We start from the raw sequence: 19,516 nt of genomic DNA, 5'->3' as shown, positions 1-19,516 counted from the left end.
TTCTACACTGAATTTATTTCCTTTTCCTAAATAGTCCTTGAATATGTTTCTAAACCTGCCATGCCTTGTTTTCATGTATAACTGCCAGAGGCAAAGGCAAGATAGCATCTCTTGAGAGAGCAGAGAACAGCTCACAGTGTGAACCACAGGGACACGTCTGTGGTAAACATATATGGGAACTTGATCTTCCTCAGATTTAAATAAACATTAGCAGATGACAGTGGGTTCTCTAAATGTCCCAGGCTATGAGGGCAGGCAGAACCATCATGCCCTCAGGGAGAAGGTCCTCCCAACAACAGTGCTCCAGCTGAGAAGGCAGCAGGTAAGGCACCAGCAGGCACCAGGGACAGCAGCAGCAGGCAACAGCTCAAAGGCTGCTTCCCAACCCTAGGGGGCACAAACAACTTCAACACGCACAGCTGCACACAGCCATTCGCAAATCTCCCAAATTAAATTACCTTTTTTTCCCCTTTCTTTTCAAATACTCTATTTGCTCTTTCTGACAGTTTATTTTTGGGTCCCAGGCACAATCTGAAGCCCCACCTCTCCTTCCTGTTTTGCTTCCCTCTGCTGCACAATAAGGTGGCTCCAGCCTGGAGTTGCAGGGAAACCGGCTGCCCTTGGCCTATGGAGCAGCTTTTGTCACAGCACCCACGGGACTATTCCCAAACTGCCACCCAACCAGCCGAGCCATAGCACACCTATTAACAGGATGGATGTTAGAAGCTGTGACACAACCCAAACCACTGGGGCGTCTCCCAGTTTTAATGGCCATCACTAACTCTCAGCTTCCAGTCATCCCTAAGAAGCAGAAAATGAGGCTGAAAAGGTGAAAGGAGGCAGGTATGCAAATGCAAAGCCACACTGCAGCCTCTGCATCACACCAGTAGCCTGTGATAGGCTGCTGCCTGCATTTTGTACACAGAATCAAGACCAAAACTTCTGCCTCCAAACCCAATCTCCAGTTAACACATCAGCTTAGGGAAGATGAAGCACTTGATTTCCTTCAGGCAGAGGAGGTGTCTACAAAGAGATGGCATAACCGTATTGCAAGGTTACTTAAGATGGAAACTCACCTAATTATGAAGCATAAAAGGGACAATAAGCAAAACAGGAGTAATCAAGCAGGCTTCAGCCCTGACGAGCACCCCGAGGTCATTGCTGTGCGCCAGATTGTCCTGGCGACTGCAGAGACATCAAGAGCCTCCAAGGACAAGACCTTGATGTCCTCAGTGCACAGGGAGCCCGACTCATTTCCCAAGCGAAACATCCTGTCCCAACTAATATTTTTTAGTTAGTTTAACCCACACCATAATCTTCCCTTCTCAAATCCATCTCTGCTGGCAAAAAGAATACATGCCTATATAGAAAATCACAAATAATTAGTTGATCTTGATCCATAAATTTCATGCTCCGAGAAACACAGCCATTGTGCCAGTCAGGGAGTGCTGGCTTACAGTCACTCCGGAAGCATCCTGGCTGTGGCTGTACTTGGCAGGGTATCTCAGGCGTGTAGTACAGCGTACTAACAACAGTCTGCTTTTCTAGAAGGCATTTCTCTTTCCCTCTGGAAAACTAAGCATGATGATATTTATTAAACACTCAAGAAAAGACGACGCGAGTTCCTTGGTGGCTCTTCACAATGCTCAGTCTGTGGTGCAGATGTCCAGAGGCAACAGAACGTCTCCCTGCCTGAGCCAGCTCGATTTCCCCAGCAAGAGCCACCCTCAGCATCCCATGAGTGCTGGAGCTGTGAAGGGACATTGGAGACTGCCAAAGCCATGGCTGGCCATGACAACAGCACAGCTCCTTGCATGTCGGATGGCACCCATGCAGCGCTCCCTGGGCAGGAGGGGTTCTGCCAGGAGGAACCTTGCACGTCGGATGGCACCCATGCAGCGCTCCCTGGGCAGGAGGGGTTCTGCCAGGAGGAATCCTGTCCTCTCCCAGGGCTTGCCAAGGGTGCACAATCACAGAGATCAGCAAAACTGGGGCTGAAGACCAGAGCTCCTCTCTCCGCACACCCCGCACGTTCAGATTCATACAATCATAGAATGGTTTGGGTTGGAAGGGCCCTTCAAAGGTCATCCCGTCCAAACACCTTGATTAATGTTTCTTTTGTTTTTGTCGGATACGGATCTTAATGCCTGCACTGCATTTATAAATCAGAGAAGTAGCCCCTGCTCACAAAGCCTTTGTAGAACAATACCTGCTCTGAGACTTTTCTTTTCACAGGCAGGGAACAGGACCAAGGGGAGGCTTGCAGAGGCCCCATGGTCCCCCAACACACACAGACCTGCGTCCAGTGATGGGGCACAGCCAGAGCACCTCGTGTAAGCCAGCCATTCGGTCCCCAAGGCAGGGGCCTGAGGAGCTCACCTTCAGCTGTGCCCTGGAGGAGAGTACCTGCTGGAACAGGGCTCCTAGCTGGACTGCTGAAAGATGTCAGGATTCATTTCCAGACTCTGATATTTAAAACACCTAATATTTTCCCCACATTATTTGGCAGTGGAAATACTGCTATAAAAACTGGAGCCTCAAGTTCTGCATTTTTATTTCTCTGCTGGATGAAGCTTGAGTTGAAAACAGGCAGATGACAGACAACCAAGAAATCTAGTATTTAAAAATGAGAAGACCACAAAATACCACTAAGATTGGAGGCACCCAACTGGGAAGGCACACCATCAGAGTGAGACCTGCCAGCACAGGCAGCAAAGCAAACGGCGGCATTGCTGCCTTTCAGAGGACCACTGCTGCTGTCTCTCGCACCCCCCCGTTGCAGGTGAACCAGCACCCTCCTCCTCTTCCTCCTCCCAGCAAAGCACAGCAGCTCTGGGGATGGATGGGGAAGAGAGGAAGAAACAGAAACATCCAGCTCAGAGAGTGGCTCCTGCCTCCCACCCTTTGTCCTGCAGCACCCAGTACTGCAGCAGGATGCCAGGACTCGCCACAGTGGCTCACCCATCCATGCCAGCTCTTGTGCCATGCCCCACCGCTGACACAGCTGCAGCCAGTAGCTGAGAGCCTGCAGTGGGGGTTTTGGGCTGGTCTCAGTAGGAACTTCAGCTGGTCCCATAACTTACTGGCACAGCTGGGTTTATTTTTAGGCATGTTTATACCAAGACTGCATCTTTGCAGAGACACAGCTGCAGGGGCATAAAAATGCTTTTCCTCATTATGTCTGGAAGCAGGCAGAAGCTGCATCTCCAAAATTTCTGTTCATCTCTGCTGGCAAACCACTTGTTTTCTAGAGGAGACTTCACAACTTACGCAATATCATCTGCCCACGCCCTCAAAGCAGATCATGCTTTGAGTCATCTCGTAAGGAGTAAACACAGAAGTTATAATGAAGGTTTCACATATCTATGGTCTTCTTGGCACTCTTAGGCCTGATCTCAACAACACAGCAACACAGAGGCAAATTCCTCAGCATTCTGCAGCAACTGGCTAACATCCACCCATGAGGCTGGACAGGATGAGCAGTGAGCTGTGCTGGTACCAACGTTGGCAGCAGCACACTCAGAAAACACAGGGCATCCCAGCCTGGCATGGACAGGGAAACAGCGCCTTGATGGTGGTGCACCCTTTAAGAGACACAAGGCACAGACAAGCCAGACCTGTCATTTTGGGAATTGAAAGCATTTCTTGGGACAGAGCGAGGGTAGAACCTTGCAGCAGCACCTCTTAGCTTCTCCCAGGGGACTCTCGTGCATAGGATGTACCCCTGAAACCACAGAGAGACACTGAAGCTTGCAGACATGCCAGCCCTGCAGGGCTGCAATGCCCTCGGAATGCTGAGGCGCTTGTGCAATCACTTAGGAGCCTGGCACCCTCCGCTTCGCCTCTGCCTCGCTCCTCTGAGCAGGCAAAGAATGAAAGCAGCCTGAAATCGTTTTCTTTTAAGCCTGCCTGCAAACCAAAACACAGATGCCACATCTAATTTTAGGCCTCCTAGCCTTGAGAGCATTCTTTTAATTCTCTTTTTAAGCAAGCAGCAAGATAAGTCATCTTGGGACAAAGCTGCCAAAGCAGCCAAGCGCCCACCTTAACCCAAAGTCTTGGGAAGCCAGAGGGTGTGGGGAAGGCAGAGTCCCGTCTTCCCCACCAGCCAGGAGCAAACAGATCACCCTGATCCCAGGGGAACCCACAGGACACACGGAGCCTCCTTTGTCAGCTGAGAAGCAGCACCCAGAGGGACTGGCCCACTGCCCTGCTAACCTCAGGCTGCCACCTTACCCCTGCCAGGATATGGACAACTATTCCAACTGGGGCCATAATTCAACTGTTTAAGCACCAACGTGGCAAACCAGAGGGTGAGCTGAACAAAGGGAGAACTGCTGCCCCAAGGCCCCTGTTAGCTGCTACCCTCAGCCCAGTCTCATCCCACCCTCAGCACAGCTACAAGGGGAGGATGCTGCATGTGCAGGTGCCCCAGCACTTCCCTGCTTGGCTCCCCCTTCAAAGCCATCCTCTGAAATGGCCAAGAAACAAGGATCTGGTGTTTGGCACGGGCTCTGCTGTAAACAAGAATGGGAAAAATTCCCTGTGATGATACTATTTTTTTTCCTAATCATTTAAAGATGTTCCTGGGTACTTGGGAGAAGATTGGGAAGTAACACATCTAAATTTCTTTTCAAGTGGAAAATCATATTATCAGGGAAAGACTTTTCAACCACAGGGGGCACATAAAAACTAAGCAAATAACTGAAAGCCAAAAAACTAAATCCATGTGAAAAGGCTAATCTAACTGGGACAACCTCAGATGGTCTGAACCGTACGAGCACGCACAGGGACAAAGCCTGGAGTCAGCCAAGGAGGGGACATGGCCCTTGCAGGACCCACAGCTCCAGGCTTCAGACCTGAGCTGGACATGTCCCACCTAGACCTGCCTAGCTGCACGGAGCTGGTGCTTCCAGACAGCCAGAGAAGGGAAGGGAACCTGGAGGGTTAGTTCTCAACTTTGTGTCTGAACAGTGAGAAGAAGTGATGCTGATTTCACACCAAGCCCCATGATGCCCATGCACAGAGACTCACAGAGCCCCCCCCAGCTAGGGGAGCCCACACCAGCACTCCCTCCCACAGAGGGTACGGTGCCAAGCACCCATTTCTCCACATATCCTCCACAGAAGCTGTCTGCAGACAGACTGCTGCAGGCACCGGGGCAAGGGATGGAGATGTTACTTATACAAGAAGAGGGCAGGCATACAAAACCCACATGCTGTGTCCGCGGGTAGAAGGGACACATGCCCACAAACGCACACACACATGATCCAAGAAAGAATGTAGATCATCCAAATAATATTCACACACAGTATCTCATTTTCCAGTTAAGGCACCTAATCGCCATCCAGACGAAAGCAATTAACCTGATTTGCACTTAAGTTACTTTTCTCCCCTTCTCTCTTGTCAGAGGGAAGAGGAGCTGCCGAGAGAGGCTGTCCAACCCTCCCCAATGGCACGTCAGAAACATGTGGATGCTGCTGCCGCCCGCTCCAGATAGACGGGGAGAGGGAGGAGGCAGGAGCCTTCTCTAGGAAATTACTGATACAAGAATTTGTGCCTGGGCTCTGTTCTCAGCACACAGGCCAAGGTCAAAGCATTTCTCCTGCCATTTCTAACCAGCAAAGAAGCGAGGGCAGCTGAAACATGTAACACCAGGCAAACTGCTGAAGGCTTTGGTGAGAAAACACCAGAAAAGTAAGTGAAGTATTACCTTTGGAAGGCAACAGACAGCTCTCTAATGCCCTCCCCAACCAGTAGGAACAGAGAGGGAAAGCAGCTAAGTCCAGTGTGTTTTCACCTTGTCCCAGGGACTGAGTATGTCCCATGGAGGCTCTAAAGTGTATTTCGGAAATCTGCAGCCTCCCTTCTGGCATTTATGGGCATTGCCAGCACATCAGATGGCCAGGGCTACAGCTTAAGCCAACTAGAGCTTCACGTGAGGTGCTGACACCCCGGATACGGCGGTCAGCATCCCGGGACACCATCCCAATGTCACCTGGATGAAGACTTTAAAAAAGATAATCATTACAGCTCTGGCCATGCCCAGCACACAACCAGTGGCCAGGACAATGCATGGTGCACTGGAGCAGTTCTCCACATTCTGCATGGCATGACCAGGGCTCTGCCAGCCCAGGCACATGGGGAGTGTGTCCCAAAGTCCATCTCTCTGTGGTGCAGATCCATCACTAAGTCACGCACAGTCACACATGCCAGGCTGCTTGCCCCGGCTGCTGTGCAGGATGGCTGCTTGCAGCGCTCCCTCGCTCTTGCAGCAAAGGATGCCCTGCACAGAAACAACTGGTTTCCCAACACTGGTGGTGCTGCACTGTCTAAGCCTTATTTAAGACATATTTCTTGCTCTCAGAGTTGTTTTGGGAGCAGCAGCCACCCTGCCTGCAATCTTGAGATGCTCAGCATGGTCCATGGCATCACACAGCTCACATTCTGGGTAGCACAGTGTAGGCACCAACCAGCCCCTCTAGCCTAAACATGGGCTTATCCATGGCTCTTCACTGGGGACTGTTAGGTTTTTACTTATTATGGCATGCTCCACTTGCTGCTTTTTGGTTGCACAGGAGAGTCATCAGGAGATGTGCAGAGTTTAAGGTGTGATCCACTCATACAGGCACTGTCGATGCCAGGAGCTGGGTGTCATCCAATTCATCCCCCAGTAGGATGGGTGCCTGCTGCTCCAGCAAAGGGCAGCAGCTATAAATACCTGTAGAGGTTAGATATATTTTTAAGATGACTTATAATACTGCAAAATCACTGATGCTGTCATCTGTGTCCCAACAAATCATCTTACCACTTCTGAGGACATGGCAGCATTTGACTTTGTTTGTTCTTCTTATTTAAAGAGGCCTCCACAGATGGGGGGCTGAGGAGTTTCAAACCGCAGAGGACCATGGGGTGACCTTGCTCTTTCCTGGCTTCTGCTCAGATTGCATTAAACAGGAAAAAAGCAGTGGCAAGAGAACAGCCCAAGCCAAGCCTGCCCCCACTGCAGGTACCATCCCTCTCCCCTGCAGGCATCCAGGCAGTGCAGAGGCTCCCGTCCGGATCTCCTGAGGTGAGATGCTGCACCCCTGTAACCTCAGTCCTGCATACTGTCCTGGTGTCTGAGTGCTGGACAGGGCCACACATCCCTGGGGACAGCATTTGGGTCTGCTAAAGTAAACAGGACTATTGCCAAGGTGCAAAGTCCAGCGCACGAGTACACTTGTGCAGGACTCCCTCGCAAAGCCAAGCACAAACCCATGCCTGGCCCCTGGAGCCCACCAATAACTGCCAGAGACCACTGCAGGTTGTGTGTTCTGAGGAACTGCTGCCAAAGCGACTGGCCTGTGACAAACCCCATCTCCCCCATCTACAGAAAAGGAGTAATACATATTTTTCATGGTTGCCTGGAGGCTAAACAAATTGCTGCTGGGCTGTAAGTGCCGCGGAAGAAAAGTGCCATAAAAGCACAACGTACTAGTGCCGATAACGTTCTTAGTACTGTTAGAGGATACACTGAACCTCACGTAAAAATACTCATGAGAAAAAACAGGGTCACAATCGTTATTTTTGAGGCAGAATAAAACCACAAACACGCACTGCAGAGGAAGGCATCTTGCCACGCGGTGCTCCCCCTATGCTCTGCCCTGTGCCCACTGCTGGGAGAGGAGCTAAGCTGCGCATGAGCAACACAGGCATATCAGCAGAGACAACAGACAGTAGTGGATGCAGTGAAGAGCTGTATGGATAAGAACCTCTGTCACCAGTCTTTGCCATGACAACTAGGTCAGTCCCTTTTTATTTTAATGAGATTATTGTACCACTGTTATTGGTAAAAAGAATAAACCCAGCTCTGGTCCACACGTCATGCAGTCACTATCCGTACTGGGGCCACCAGTCTGCCTCGAGTGAAAATCCCAAAGTGACCAAACTGCTTTTTTGCCACGGCAGGAAAGCGAACAGAGGCTGACTTCCCCACAGCATTCAGCCTCGAACACCAGGTCACCAAGTCCAGGCTGGACAAGGTCACTCCAACCCAAAAGCCAGGAATGCTCATCCACACAGACGCAGCCAAGTCCTGCTGTTTAGCACACCCAAACCTACAGATAATTGGCAATTATATTCCACAGAGCACTAAAGCAGTCCAGAGGTCCCCAGGGACCCACAGACCGCCTGGAGGCTGCTTCCCCAAAGCTTTGGTGTGATGCCTGCCCTGCCGTGCCATGCCAAGGCAGCCGGGCTGGTAGAGCACAGCCCCCGCACCACAGCTGAGCTGAGGTTTACCTCGCCTCCTTTCCCCACAGTAACTCCATGCATGGGGGTCCTTTCTGCCCTGCCCACACCTCAAGGGCCTGTGCCCTTGCCCACAGGCACCCTGCAGCACTCCTGCATTCATGCACAGGATTTGCATTGGCCAGACAGCATCTTCCAGGTACTCCCTGCTGGTGTCCATGCCAGCCTGTGCAGGAGGAGGTACAGCTGAAGCAGAGACTCCCAAAAGACCACCAGCCATCTCCTATCATTACATCTGTGCCCCACCAGTGCCAGTGTCCAGCTCAGAGCCGCCTCGGCCCCTGGCATCAAGAGGAAGTTGCAGTCCTGCTGTTCAGTTTGAAATACAACTGAAAACAGGAGGAAGGCAGAGACAGGATGGCATGCCGGCACTGGCCAGATATTAAGAGCTGACATGCCTGTACATGCCTCTTAATTGCTTACAGGGTGTAAATGCTTCACTGTTTCAGTGGGAGATTGGACATTTGCCTCTTGCGTATCTTGTCTCCTGGCTCTCTTGAGGGAAGGAAAGAGCTGGAAAGCATCTGGCACCCACACAGAAAACTTTGCCATTGCTGTATTCCTATGAATACAGTACAGAAATGGGTCTGTCCAAGGTGGAAGATCACTCTGACAAATACTCACATCCTACCAAAGCATAATAACAAAGGAAGATGCCCATGCCCTGTGTGTCACGTCACCACACTGCCACGGCACCAGACAAGTGCTTTCCCAGCAGGCACAGGTCAGATGGCCTGTCCACAATGACTTTGTGGTGTTTGCTTTGTGTTGGTTTCTTGAGCAGATGTTCCTTTTGCAGAAAACATTCTTCAAAACCAAGAAAATTCACTTAAATCACAAAAATGCTGAAGTAAACTGAGCAAGAGGAATAAAAGATCACATCTCATACACCCCTCAAGCAGCCAGGTTCATCCAATGCTGCTTGCTTCGTGCTACCATCTGGCTTACAATGCCATCCTATTTTATTATCCACTTGCAAATGTGTTCAAGACTATTAACACCTCAAAAACGCAGAGGAACACACAATAAGGCAAAACACGCAAAGCTGATGCCCCTCAAGGCACACAGAGCATCTTGCAATATATCGAACACCAAAACCCTCCTCTATGAGCTATGGTGTATGTGGAGGTGTAAGGCTTAGTGGGTTATCACATCAAGATTCCTGTGAATTGTAACGGAGGGAAAGGAGGGTTCTGACAAGCGGTAGAGGCTGCTCAGGACCCCTGTAAACAATAACAGCAGTACAGCATGTTCAGGGATGTTGCTCATGAGTTCCCATGCACCAGCCAGGTGCAGCTGCAGACGATGCTCACTTCTCTGACTGCAGAGCAGCTCAGAGAAAGCAAACGAGGTTTACTAGAAGTAGCAGAAAGCCTCCCACAGAACAGCCGTCTTTCAGTGAATGCCTGTTTGATAAATTTGAGATGTTGCATGGGATGATAAAACAATACGATCTTTTTCCTCTTGTATTTAACTTTGCAATTTTAGCCTACAAGCATAAGTGGAAAGTATTCGTTTCAAACTTAAACAGCCCGTGGAGCAGGTCTGTGGACAGCCACTAGTGAGGATGCCAAGCACGGACAAAAAGCCAGCCAGAATAACAACTGGCAATACAGACACGGCAAACAGGACAGCCATTTTATAAACAGTGACTTAAAAATATAAATGAAGCTCAGTGCTGAGACAATAGAAAGTAAGTAACACGATCTCCAGAGGTCCCCTCCACCCCTAGCGAATCTGCGATATAAATGACAGAAAAATACAAAGAACTACTGCTCTCTATTACAAATTATTTTTAACTCTGTGAGATGGAACTGCTTTCATCATACCAAAAAAAGATGTTCCCATGTGAGTGAAAAATAAACCCCCCAAAACAACAAAACACCCAACCTTCCAATGTTTCATGAAACTCTGCGATTCCTTCCTGCAATAAATGGCAATGTTTATGGCTTGCTTTCCTCCCAGTTCAGGAGCACAGGGCTCTTTTCCCCACCATATAGAGACACTGACTTCTGATTAGCTCCAATTTTAACCGTGTTTTTTCCCTGAACCACCCGTCTGAAATTCACTCTTGAAGCACTGCAGGCCTTTATCTTCCCTTCGCCTGGGAGATGCTATTCAGAGGCATCACCCTGGCACGGACACAGAGCGAGCTGTTGTCTCCTGCCGAGTGCAGTGTGGCCTTGGAGGGTTCCTGCAGCGGAGGCGAGGGGAGTTGCACATGGCCGGCGGTGGATGGCATCCAGCATTCACTGCCTCGCTACACTGTTTATGCCTTAACTCTAGCCCGGATTGTCCCACACTTTCCTCGGTCTGAAGCGAGGGGTGGGAGGCAGAGACTTCCAGGAATTGCCTGCTCCATGCTGCATGGACACGCCGGCAGCAGCGGCATTCGCCTGAGGCAAGCACCCCCAAACCCACCAGCAGCTCCTGGGCTCCTCACCGTGGTACAGCCCCCATGTATGCCTCATGCCAACCACGATGTTCACAGCATAGTGACAGATGATCACCAAGCACAGCCATGCTGCCAGGTGCCCACCAGAAACAGCATCATCCTCCTGCTCCACGGGCAGCAACAGCCCCACGGAAGAGCTGTCCTCAGGGAGGGGGTCATCCTGCCCTGGGAGGCTGGTGCCCAGCCCAGCAGTGGTGATCCTGGTCCAGAGGCTGGTGCCCATCCCTGTGGCGAGGATCCTGCACCAGGGGCTGGAGCCCATTACCCCAGCCTTGCAAAAATGGAATGCATGTGGAAAGGCACAACTGTGCACCAGGTTGTTTTCTTCCAGGCATAGCAATGTACGAAGCCAGAGGATCCTACATGGGCTACAATACGTGCTTTCTCTCTCAGTCACAATCAGTACTTTGACATGTAGTGCCCTTCAGCTCTCAAAAAACCAGCATGAAATCACAACCAATTTTTAACCAGCTCTCTTTGACTGGAATGAAGTTCTCATAACAGGAACACCAAGAAGTACCATGAAGCACAGCTATCACCTGTGTAACAAATACCGGTGAATGCTGCAAGCAGCAGGAAAAAAACACAAAAGCTGCACACAGAGAAGAATAGATGTCATGGGCAAATCTTTCACAGCTTCCTGGCCTGAAATCCTCAGTAATACAGGCCAGAGCACACAGAATGCCAGTATAACCCATTCACCAATGCTTTTAAAGCTTTTTATGCATTATTTCTCTAATGAAATTGTCTGAATTCTTAGCTAGTATTTTCTATGCCAAGTATCATGTAGAACTTACCCTATTGTTGCAAATGGCATTTAAAAGAAACGGGGAGGGGGAGAAGTAATCACTGCTGCTATCAAGCAAGAGACTTTGGAACCAGTTTCCATATGGTACAAGAGTTCAAAAATTCAAGACATGGGCAGAAGAGGATGGAGCAAATTCTGTCCTTGAACAGTTTTATAATGAATTGGTGAAAAGGCAAAGAGATGTTTTGTGCTGCACGAGTGGCGTGGCCGGTCCCACACACAACCCCACGGAGCATGTACGCCCTCCATAGCCTATCCTTAACAAGGCAGTGCATCTCCCCTTTCCAATGGAAAAGGGAGAGCTGGAGAGTGGGAGAACCAGCAAGAGAGGGAGGGACAGATTGAAGAGGGAGGGGAAAAAGAAGAGACCATTTTATGATACTTGGTATAAGCTGTGGGCATGCAAACAAACCCCAGAACCAAACAGCAATTGCGTGGAAGGAGCAAGCTGGAAAATAAATAACACTGGAAATTGTTATTTTTCCTTCATCCACTGCCACAGATGTAAATCCCAATTTAACGGCAAAGGAAAGGGCGGTGCCAGCCCCTTGGACAGAGCTTTCACCTCCAGCATGGCACTCGGCATGCACAGACCAGAGCGAGGATGGAAAGCATCAATACTTTTTTAATGGACATGGGCTCAGCCAGCGTGGTAACACACAGGCTGTGGTCCCACCAGTGCAGAGGGGTTTTTGGGACGCTCTGGGCGTCTTCAGGACAAAACAGCCAGTCCCCCTGCCTGCGTTCTGCCAGCAGAGCACAGGCTCCTGGAGCAGACTCGCGTGTGCCCAGCACCAAACCAAACAGCCCATCTTTCCAAAGGGCCCCTCCTGCCCTCACACCACTGTGTGATAGTCTCATTTATCAGTTTGAATGAAAACTAACTCACAGCAAAGGCCGATCTAAATCGGCACTCTCTAAACGCACTTAAAACAAGTCAACTAGGTAAGTGGGGTAGAAAATAAACAAGCTTTGGCTCACGTGTCTCAGCTCTTCAGTGAGCAGCTCCTGGCAGCAAGGGAAGGAGCCGCAACGGCTGTGCTCCCAGGGCAGTGTGGGGAAGTGCCCGTCGTGCCATGCTCCCTCATATACATGGGGTTCACTGCACCTGCCCCTGTCCCTGTCCTCCAGGAATACAACTCGAGCAGAGCTTCAACAACCCAGCTACTCCAGTTACCTGGTCTCAGCACATCACTCGCTTCAAACCTTAACTCCAGCTGTGACTGATAAGCATCTTGACATAGCCTGGGAACCTGCCAAGTCACATTTAAAGGAGTCTTGAGTTATCTAAACCAGATACAGTGCTGGTGCAGGACTGGCATTTTATTCTGTGTTTAAACCAACCTTATCATCCCTGTTGTTAGGGACAAGAATTGAAAGGAGATGAGGAAGGATTTCATTCTGTACTTTCTCTTCTCCTTTTATCAGGAACCATCAGAAAGCTTTAGCACAACTTTCCCAGCCTCCCAAGGCTTGCCATCTGTGGATCCGTACCAGCATCTGCACACCACAAGTACCTATTACAAAGCTGGCCAAAGGGGTGGGCTTCAGAAACTGCATTCTTCCTGGCACGGCTCGATTTCCAAAGAAATATTTACTTAACATCACCATTCGCTTGAGCAGAAAGGTTATACAGACAAATGGCTGGTGAGAGGGTCACCCCCTTCCCAAGGGCTCCGAGTCCTGCCTGCAAAGAGCTGAGTGTCCCCAGACCCTCCCAGGGGCTAAGGCCAGCCTGGAGAACAGCCTCCCTTCTTGTCCCATCTGTTAGTGCAGTAACCCACCCTTGACCCTGTTACTGGAATCTTACCTCCTCCTTCAACAGGCAGAAATTGTTACAGGTATTATCTGCAGAGGTATCACAATTACATAGTTGGCCACAACAGGATTATGCAGTCATTATGCCAGGTGATGCATAAACACCTGGCACTCTCCCAGGTGGATTACATCCAAACTGAAGAAAGGAATCTGCAGGTAGGTGTGACCACCAGACACAGGGATACCAAAACAGGTAACAGTAGTAACTGCAAATGCCACTTAAATCCCATCTGAAACCACGGACAGCTAGACTTTCCTCATACAATTACCCTCTAAATTCCTGTATCGCCTCTGTTTCCATTGCTTCAGCAATAGCTCCTTCTTTGATTCCACTTTAGCTCAAACCAAACAGGCCCACACCACTTACCTACCACTGTGTTTTGGTCTGAGAAGTCCTTTTGATGCCATTACCTTGGATTTATTCTATCAATGCTGCATTTCACTCTCAAAACAGGTTATTTAGTTACATCCAAGACTGCTGGTAGTAATTATGCAATAACCAGAGCACAAAGATAAACAGCTATAAGTCCACAGCATAACAAAAGCTTGGATTAATTTGCTAATTATACATAAGCATTACTCCTTCAATCAGGCACACCATATCAAAAGCTTTAAATTAAATCAGATTGCGTTAATGCCTACTTTGTCTCCTGTGTAAGTCTCATGTACAATGTTTCAGTGGCTCTAAACACTGACAAATCCCTCCCCATCAAAGGGGCAGGGAGCAGTCATGGATCCACGTGGTCCAAGATGCCATCCTACACTGCATCCCACCGTACCCTGTGCCTGGAGACCACCAATCACCCCATGGACAGGCCAGGAGTGCTCCCCCTCAGGGTACCTCGTTCAGCCCTGCTGGATCTGAGGCAGTCCCTGATACTGGACACGGTTTGTTACATGAGCTGTGAACATCCCACACTGAGGTGGAAGCCAGCACCCAGTTTTCTATGCACGATCCATGAAGCAGCCCGGCCTCCCTCTCTCATGGCTTCAGAGGTAAACGCTTCTACTTGGAACCCTAGAACTGAAACTGGTGGTAGTTTATACAAAAGAAAAATGTAAACAATTCCCCCCAGATATTAAGAAACTGTTCATGCTTTTGCGTCACACATTTGGGGGGTGTTTGTCTCTAAACCAGCCTATCTATACCTAACCTAGACTGCACCAGGGCAGAGCTGGGGTTTCAAAGAGAGGCTCACCTTGGAGGGAAGAGATGTGATCCCACTAGCACAAGCCAGGACCATTCAAAAAGGGAAAGAACTTGGAGCAACACACCTTAAAATGCTCCTTATTCTTCAAAGGAGAGTGGGCTGCGCCTGCAGCTACTGCTGCCAGCACTGCCATGGCACAGGGATCTGCAGCGAGATCTCCTTAGGCTGGTGAAGTTGCAGCGAGCTGCAGAAATGCCCCCACCGCTCCCAAAGAAAACGCTGATACCACATTTTCCCAGGCTGAGAGGGTAAAGCTTTGTATGCAATGCCACACAGGGCAGGATCTGGAACCCAGCACTAGGAGCTAGCGGGGGAGTACAGGTCCAAAACAGAGCAGCCTTCAGCAAGGGAACTTTGCTATAAAGTGGTTTAGCTCCCGTGACCCTTTTTCCTCACAAGCATTGCTGCCTTGGAAGCTGATACAGGACCTGCTGCCATCAGCCTCAGCTGCAGCAGACACTGCTCACTGCACTGGCTCTGTGAGGGGTGTCTATATCTTATCCATGGGAAAATTAAAAGCCATGGCAACTGACAGGCAGCACAGTGTAAACTTAATGGGGTTTTTGCTAGGATGAAATACAAACCTGGCAGCGATGACACTTATATCTTCAACACCACAAAGAAGGGTTCTGCTTTCCTTTCAGCATTTTGAAACTGCATGTTAATACAGGGTATTAGGACTTTGAGTCCCTCATGCCCTGGCAGGAGCTGTTAGTGCTGCAGTTCAAAGGACAAGATATTGGTATTTTGACAGTTTGCTGTGCTAACTCTGACTTCACAACCCCGGCAGAAGCTTGCCAGCAGGAGCACAGACCCTCCACAACCGCTGTGCCAGGGAAACGAGGACAGAGACACAGCATGCTGAACGGAGCCATGAGGAAGAGGAAGATAGAGCACTTCCCATAGGAATGAGGGAAACGTCATTTATCTCTAAGACAAGACTGGGGCAAAATTCACCTGCTGGCCAGGTCCAGCTCATGCGGCTCCCTGCCTGACCACCACACCAGCCCAAACCAGTGTTTGTTAACACAGTGTTACCCTCTGTGCAGGATTTGACTGCACAGGCTTCACGGGCAAACAAACCATGGCCAAGGCTGAGCCTCCTGCTACCAAAAACCTGCATCATCCACTGCCAGCATTGGGGCAGATGAGCTTTTCCAACTTTATTCATCCCCACTCACTCTGCACTGATTTCAGCAGAGATTTATCCAGACCCCAGCAGAAGACACACATGGCTTCTGCCCTGGTACAACACTCGCAGCCAGACTCACTTTTACCTCTTCTTACTTTTACGGTTTTGGTTTTTATGTTTTGGGTTTTTTTTGCCAAGCCCTCAACTTCTTCATAAAATCCACAAGTAAATTACTGAGCGGATGATAATTACCACACTCCCCAAATAAAGCTGTGAGCTTTTTAAAGCAGAACAAGCACAGAAGCATGAGCAGCTGTCCTGTGCTTATTTAAAGGGAAAGTTTAATTGCTCATTTTAGTCTTTGCTCCTCCCAGAGCTCCTCACAGTGAGCACTTGGACATGGCACTTCACCGATGCAAAACCCAGGTGAGTCCATATCAACCACCTGTGGCCAGGGTCACCCCCCCCATTCCAGCTTCCATCAGCTGTGGCCATTCCCTGGCGCAGTAATGCAGTTTGCCACGATGAGAGGTGCCAAGGCAGCATGCCCACTGGTTTATGGTGTATACCTATTTCACAGGGACAGGGAGTCTCTTTCTTTGAGGTTAATCCACCAGAAAAAAAAAAAAAAAAAAAAAGCTTTTCAAAGCTTTTCACTGAATCCTTCTCAAACAAATCTTTCATCCTCTGCTGTATCTCTAAATACTTTTCTATCTCTATGTTAAAAAGTATCTCCTATCTGTATTTAGAACAAAGCTTCAAAGCCCAGCCAGTATTTCTCTGCCTATACACCAGCAGTTTCAGGTCGGCTCATTCCCCACGCGTCCGGCTCACAGCCGAGGGAAGCGCAGGGGGAATTTTAACTCGATCTGAACCATCGGTCCGTGCTTCAAGCGCAGCACCCCTGTTCCTGCATACTTACCGCAGCCGAGGGAAGGGGGATAACAGAGGTGTAATGAAACGGGATAAATGCAATCAGCCGTAAGGGGACGGCGGGGAATTCCGAGAGTTCAGCGCGGTATTTCTGGCATAATTCTAGCTAGTAAGGCACAAGAGGCAGCATCTCGGTTACGGCTCGGGAAGCCTCCGACAGAGGAAATGCGAACCCAGCTGGGGCAGCAGGGGCAGAGGTGCTCAGATCCGCCGCAAAGCAGCTGCGGGACGGGGCGCGGGGTGTCGGTGCCATGCGGGTACAGGATACTGATGGATACGGTGCAGGGTGACGGCGGGAGGAGGGACAGGGGATGCGGAGTACGGGGTGCCAGCGGGACGGAGGTACTCACCGGACATCGCCGTAGGCGCCGGCGTAGCCCTCGGCCCAGGGCTCCAGCTCGCTCTTGATGCAGGCGGCCGGGACGGCGAAAGGCGCCCGGCCCGCCGGGTACCAGGTGTCGGCGGGGAAGCCGGCGGTGTCTGCGGCCAGCCCGCGGCCGCAACCGAGGGGCCCGGCGGACGGCTCGGCGCAGGGCCCGTACAGCGGCCCCTCCTCGGTGAGAAAGGCGGGCCAGGGCGGCGCGGGGCCCGGAGGGGCCATTTCGGTGCCGTAGCGGCACACGTTGCCCCAGCTGCCGCCCGCCGCCGGCCCCGGCGGGCTCTCCAGCTTGACGCGGGCGTGCGGCGGCAGGCGGAGGACGGGGGCCGGCCGCGCTGCGGGCTCCGGCGAGCCGTGGCAGAGCTCCGGCCCGGCGGGGACATCGACGGCCAGGGCAGCCCCGGCGCCCGCGAAGGCGGCCGGAGCGGGCGGTGCCTGCGGCGGGTCCCCACCGGCAGGGCGAGGAGTACGGGGCGGCCCGGCGGGCAGCGCGAACATGCAGTCCTCACGGGTCAGCGGCTCGGTCGGTGCCTCTAGGGCCAGGCCCATGGAGGCAGACACGGCCCTGCAGAGCTGCCTGGCGCTGTCGCCCAGCGGGTCCTCCTTGGGCGCCGGCTCGGCTTCGGGCGCCGCCGGCAGCGGCATCGCGCCCGTCTCGCCCAGCAGCTCCCTCATCTCGCCGGAGCAGGGAAAAGGCGAGCCCACGGCAGGGCCGCCTGCCGGCACCGCTTTCCCGGCGTCGCGGGGCTCCTGGGGCGGCAGGCAGGAGGGCGAGTAAGGCGGCCGGGGGCTCGGCGGCCGGGGCTGCTGGCCGGCGCCGGGCTCCTCCCGCGGCGCCTGGAAAGCCTCGCATACGCTCTGGAAAAAGCTCTGGAAAGCGCCGCGGAAGGTCCTGCCGCCCGCCCGCGGGTAGACGCGGCCAACCCCCAGCTGGACCTCCATGCCCGCTCAGAGTGGGGCAGCGAAGGTGGCAGCGAAAACAGCAGCGGCAGGCAAGGCGAAGCCGGAGAGCCCCGGCAGCAGCTCCCCGGCCGCCCGCCCGCCGTACCGGTTAGCAGCGGCGCGGCCCCGCGGCTTCCATCCCCGCCGCAGCACTGGACAGGGTGCTCGGGGCGCGGAACAGGCAGCGAAAGTTAGAACCGACAGAGCGGGCAGGTGCCTGCGGGCGGCGGAGGGAGGCGGAGCGGCGAGGGGGGGGGACGCCCCGCGCAGCCGGGGCAGTCCGGGAACTCCCCGGTGTCCCGGCAGGGGCGAAGCGCGCTCGCCCTGCCCGCGGCGTGGCTCGGCTCGGAGCGGAGTCCCGCGGGGCTGCCCTGGAGCAGCGCGGACCCGCAGCGCCGCCGCCGGCGCCCGCTGCAATTTCTCGGCTCAGCGCCTTCAGCGGTGCTGGCCCCCGCGGGAGGAGCGGAGCGGGACGGGACGAGCTGCGCAACGCGGCTGGGCGCGGCTGCAGCGGGCCCTGGTGCCCGTTCCCCGGTAGGCGGCCCCGGCTCCGGGGGCTCCGCTCCCTTCGCGGCTCCGCCTGCCCCGGGTGATGCGCTGCGCGCCGTTGAGCGGGATTAGCAGGAAAACGCTCGTTTTCGCTGGGAGCTCAGCAGCTCCCTCCGCCCGAGCCCTGCTGGGGGCTCCACCGGCCCCTTTGCCTCCTGGGCACGGAGGTTGTGTCCCTCGCCCCGTCCGACGGCAGCCATCCCCGCCGAGACCCAGCAGACCGGTGTACCACCACCCTGCTCACGCACCAGGCTGACGATGACCTCGCCAGCAGACATAATTAGCGTAGGACCTACCACAAACAAGGCTTGAGCTCCCCTTGCTGGTCCTGTAATTAACAGTCCTCGAGCAACTTCTGGTAGGCGCCATTCCCGGACAACCTGGTAATGGAATCAGTCATTTGAGGTAGCTTAAAATAAGCCCATTAATTTCAATCCCTTTGGAGATAAAGGGAAAGTAATAACGTGTTGTAAATGGAGAAGTGGAGCCAGTCGGGAAAATGAAGAATCCTGTACAGTCCTTTAAAAGTATTTTTACAAGCTGTAGAAGATAAAAATAAAAATCCCAAGTACAGCCAAGCACAATCTGTCAGCGTGCTCTGAGCTGCTGGAGCCCCACATCTATCAGCAGCGTGGCTGGAGAAGGCAATTTATGGAGAAACCCTGTGGGCTTTCAGTCTGTATGAAGCTCCAAGCTGGTTTTTAATGACACGTAATATAGAACCTAAAGTGATGGAGAAGCATGGCTAAAAGCTGAAAAGGCAAAAACAGAGGGATGCACAGTAACATGTGCAGGGTGACTGTGTAAACTGTCATAGGTCTCAGCGTTCCCACCTGCGTTGCCACAGAAGAGCCTGACTGCAGCTCGGGGTGAGCTCTCTCACGGCATGTGGCCCCAGCCCTGGGGTGACAGAGTAGAATCACAGAGTGAATCAGAAGCATTGAACCAGTAGCTGCAGCTCTGGGTGAGAGGGGATGGAATACGGCAGGAGAGGTGT

The 19,516-nt window shown here is 52.2% G+C and overlaps 1 protein-coding gene across 1 annotated transcript in view; it reads right to left on the bottom strand.

Moving 5' to 3' along the window:
- AR (androgen receptor) overlaps positions 1–18,195 on the bottom strand; it is a 55,076-nt gene extending 36,881 nt beyond the window's left edge. Inside the window, exon 1 of the mRNA XM_061445563.1 lies at positions 17,000–18,195. Within this exon, the coding sequence (XP_061301547.1) occupies positions 17,000–17,970 (971 nt within the window). The 5' untranslated portion in view covers positions 17,971–18,195. The remainder of the gene's footprint in view (positions 1–16,999) is intronic.
- Positions 18,196–19,516: the final 1,321 nt, after the last annotated feature.

The sequence above is a fragment of the Pezoporus flaviventris genome, unplaced genomic scaffold, assembly GCF_033815535.1.
Source record: "Pezoporus flaviventris isolate CSIRO_AGI_PZ_B2104156 unplaced genomic scaffold, CSIRO_AGI_Pfla_v1 ptg000005l, whole genome shotgun sequence".
NCBI lineage: Eukaryota > Metazoa > Chordata > Aves > Psittaciformes > Psittacidae > Pezoporus > Pezoporus flaviventris.
Note: the sequence above shows the minus strand (reverse complement) of the source record. Positions and strands in the feature narration are given on the sequence as shown.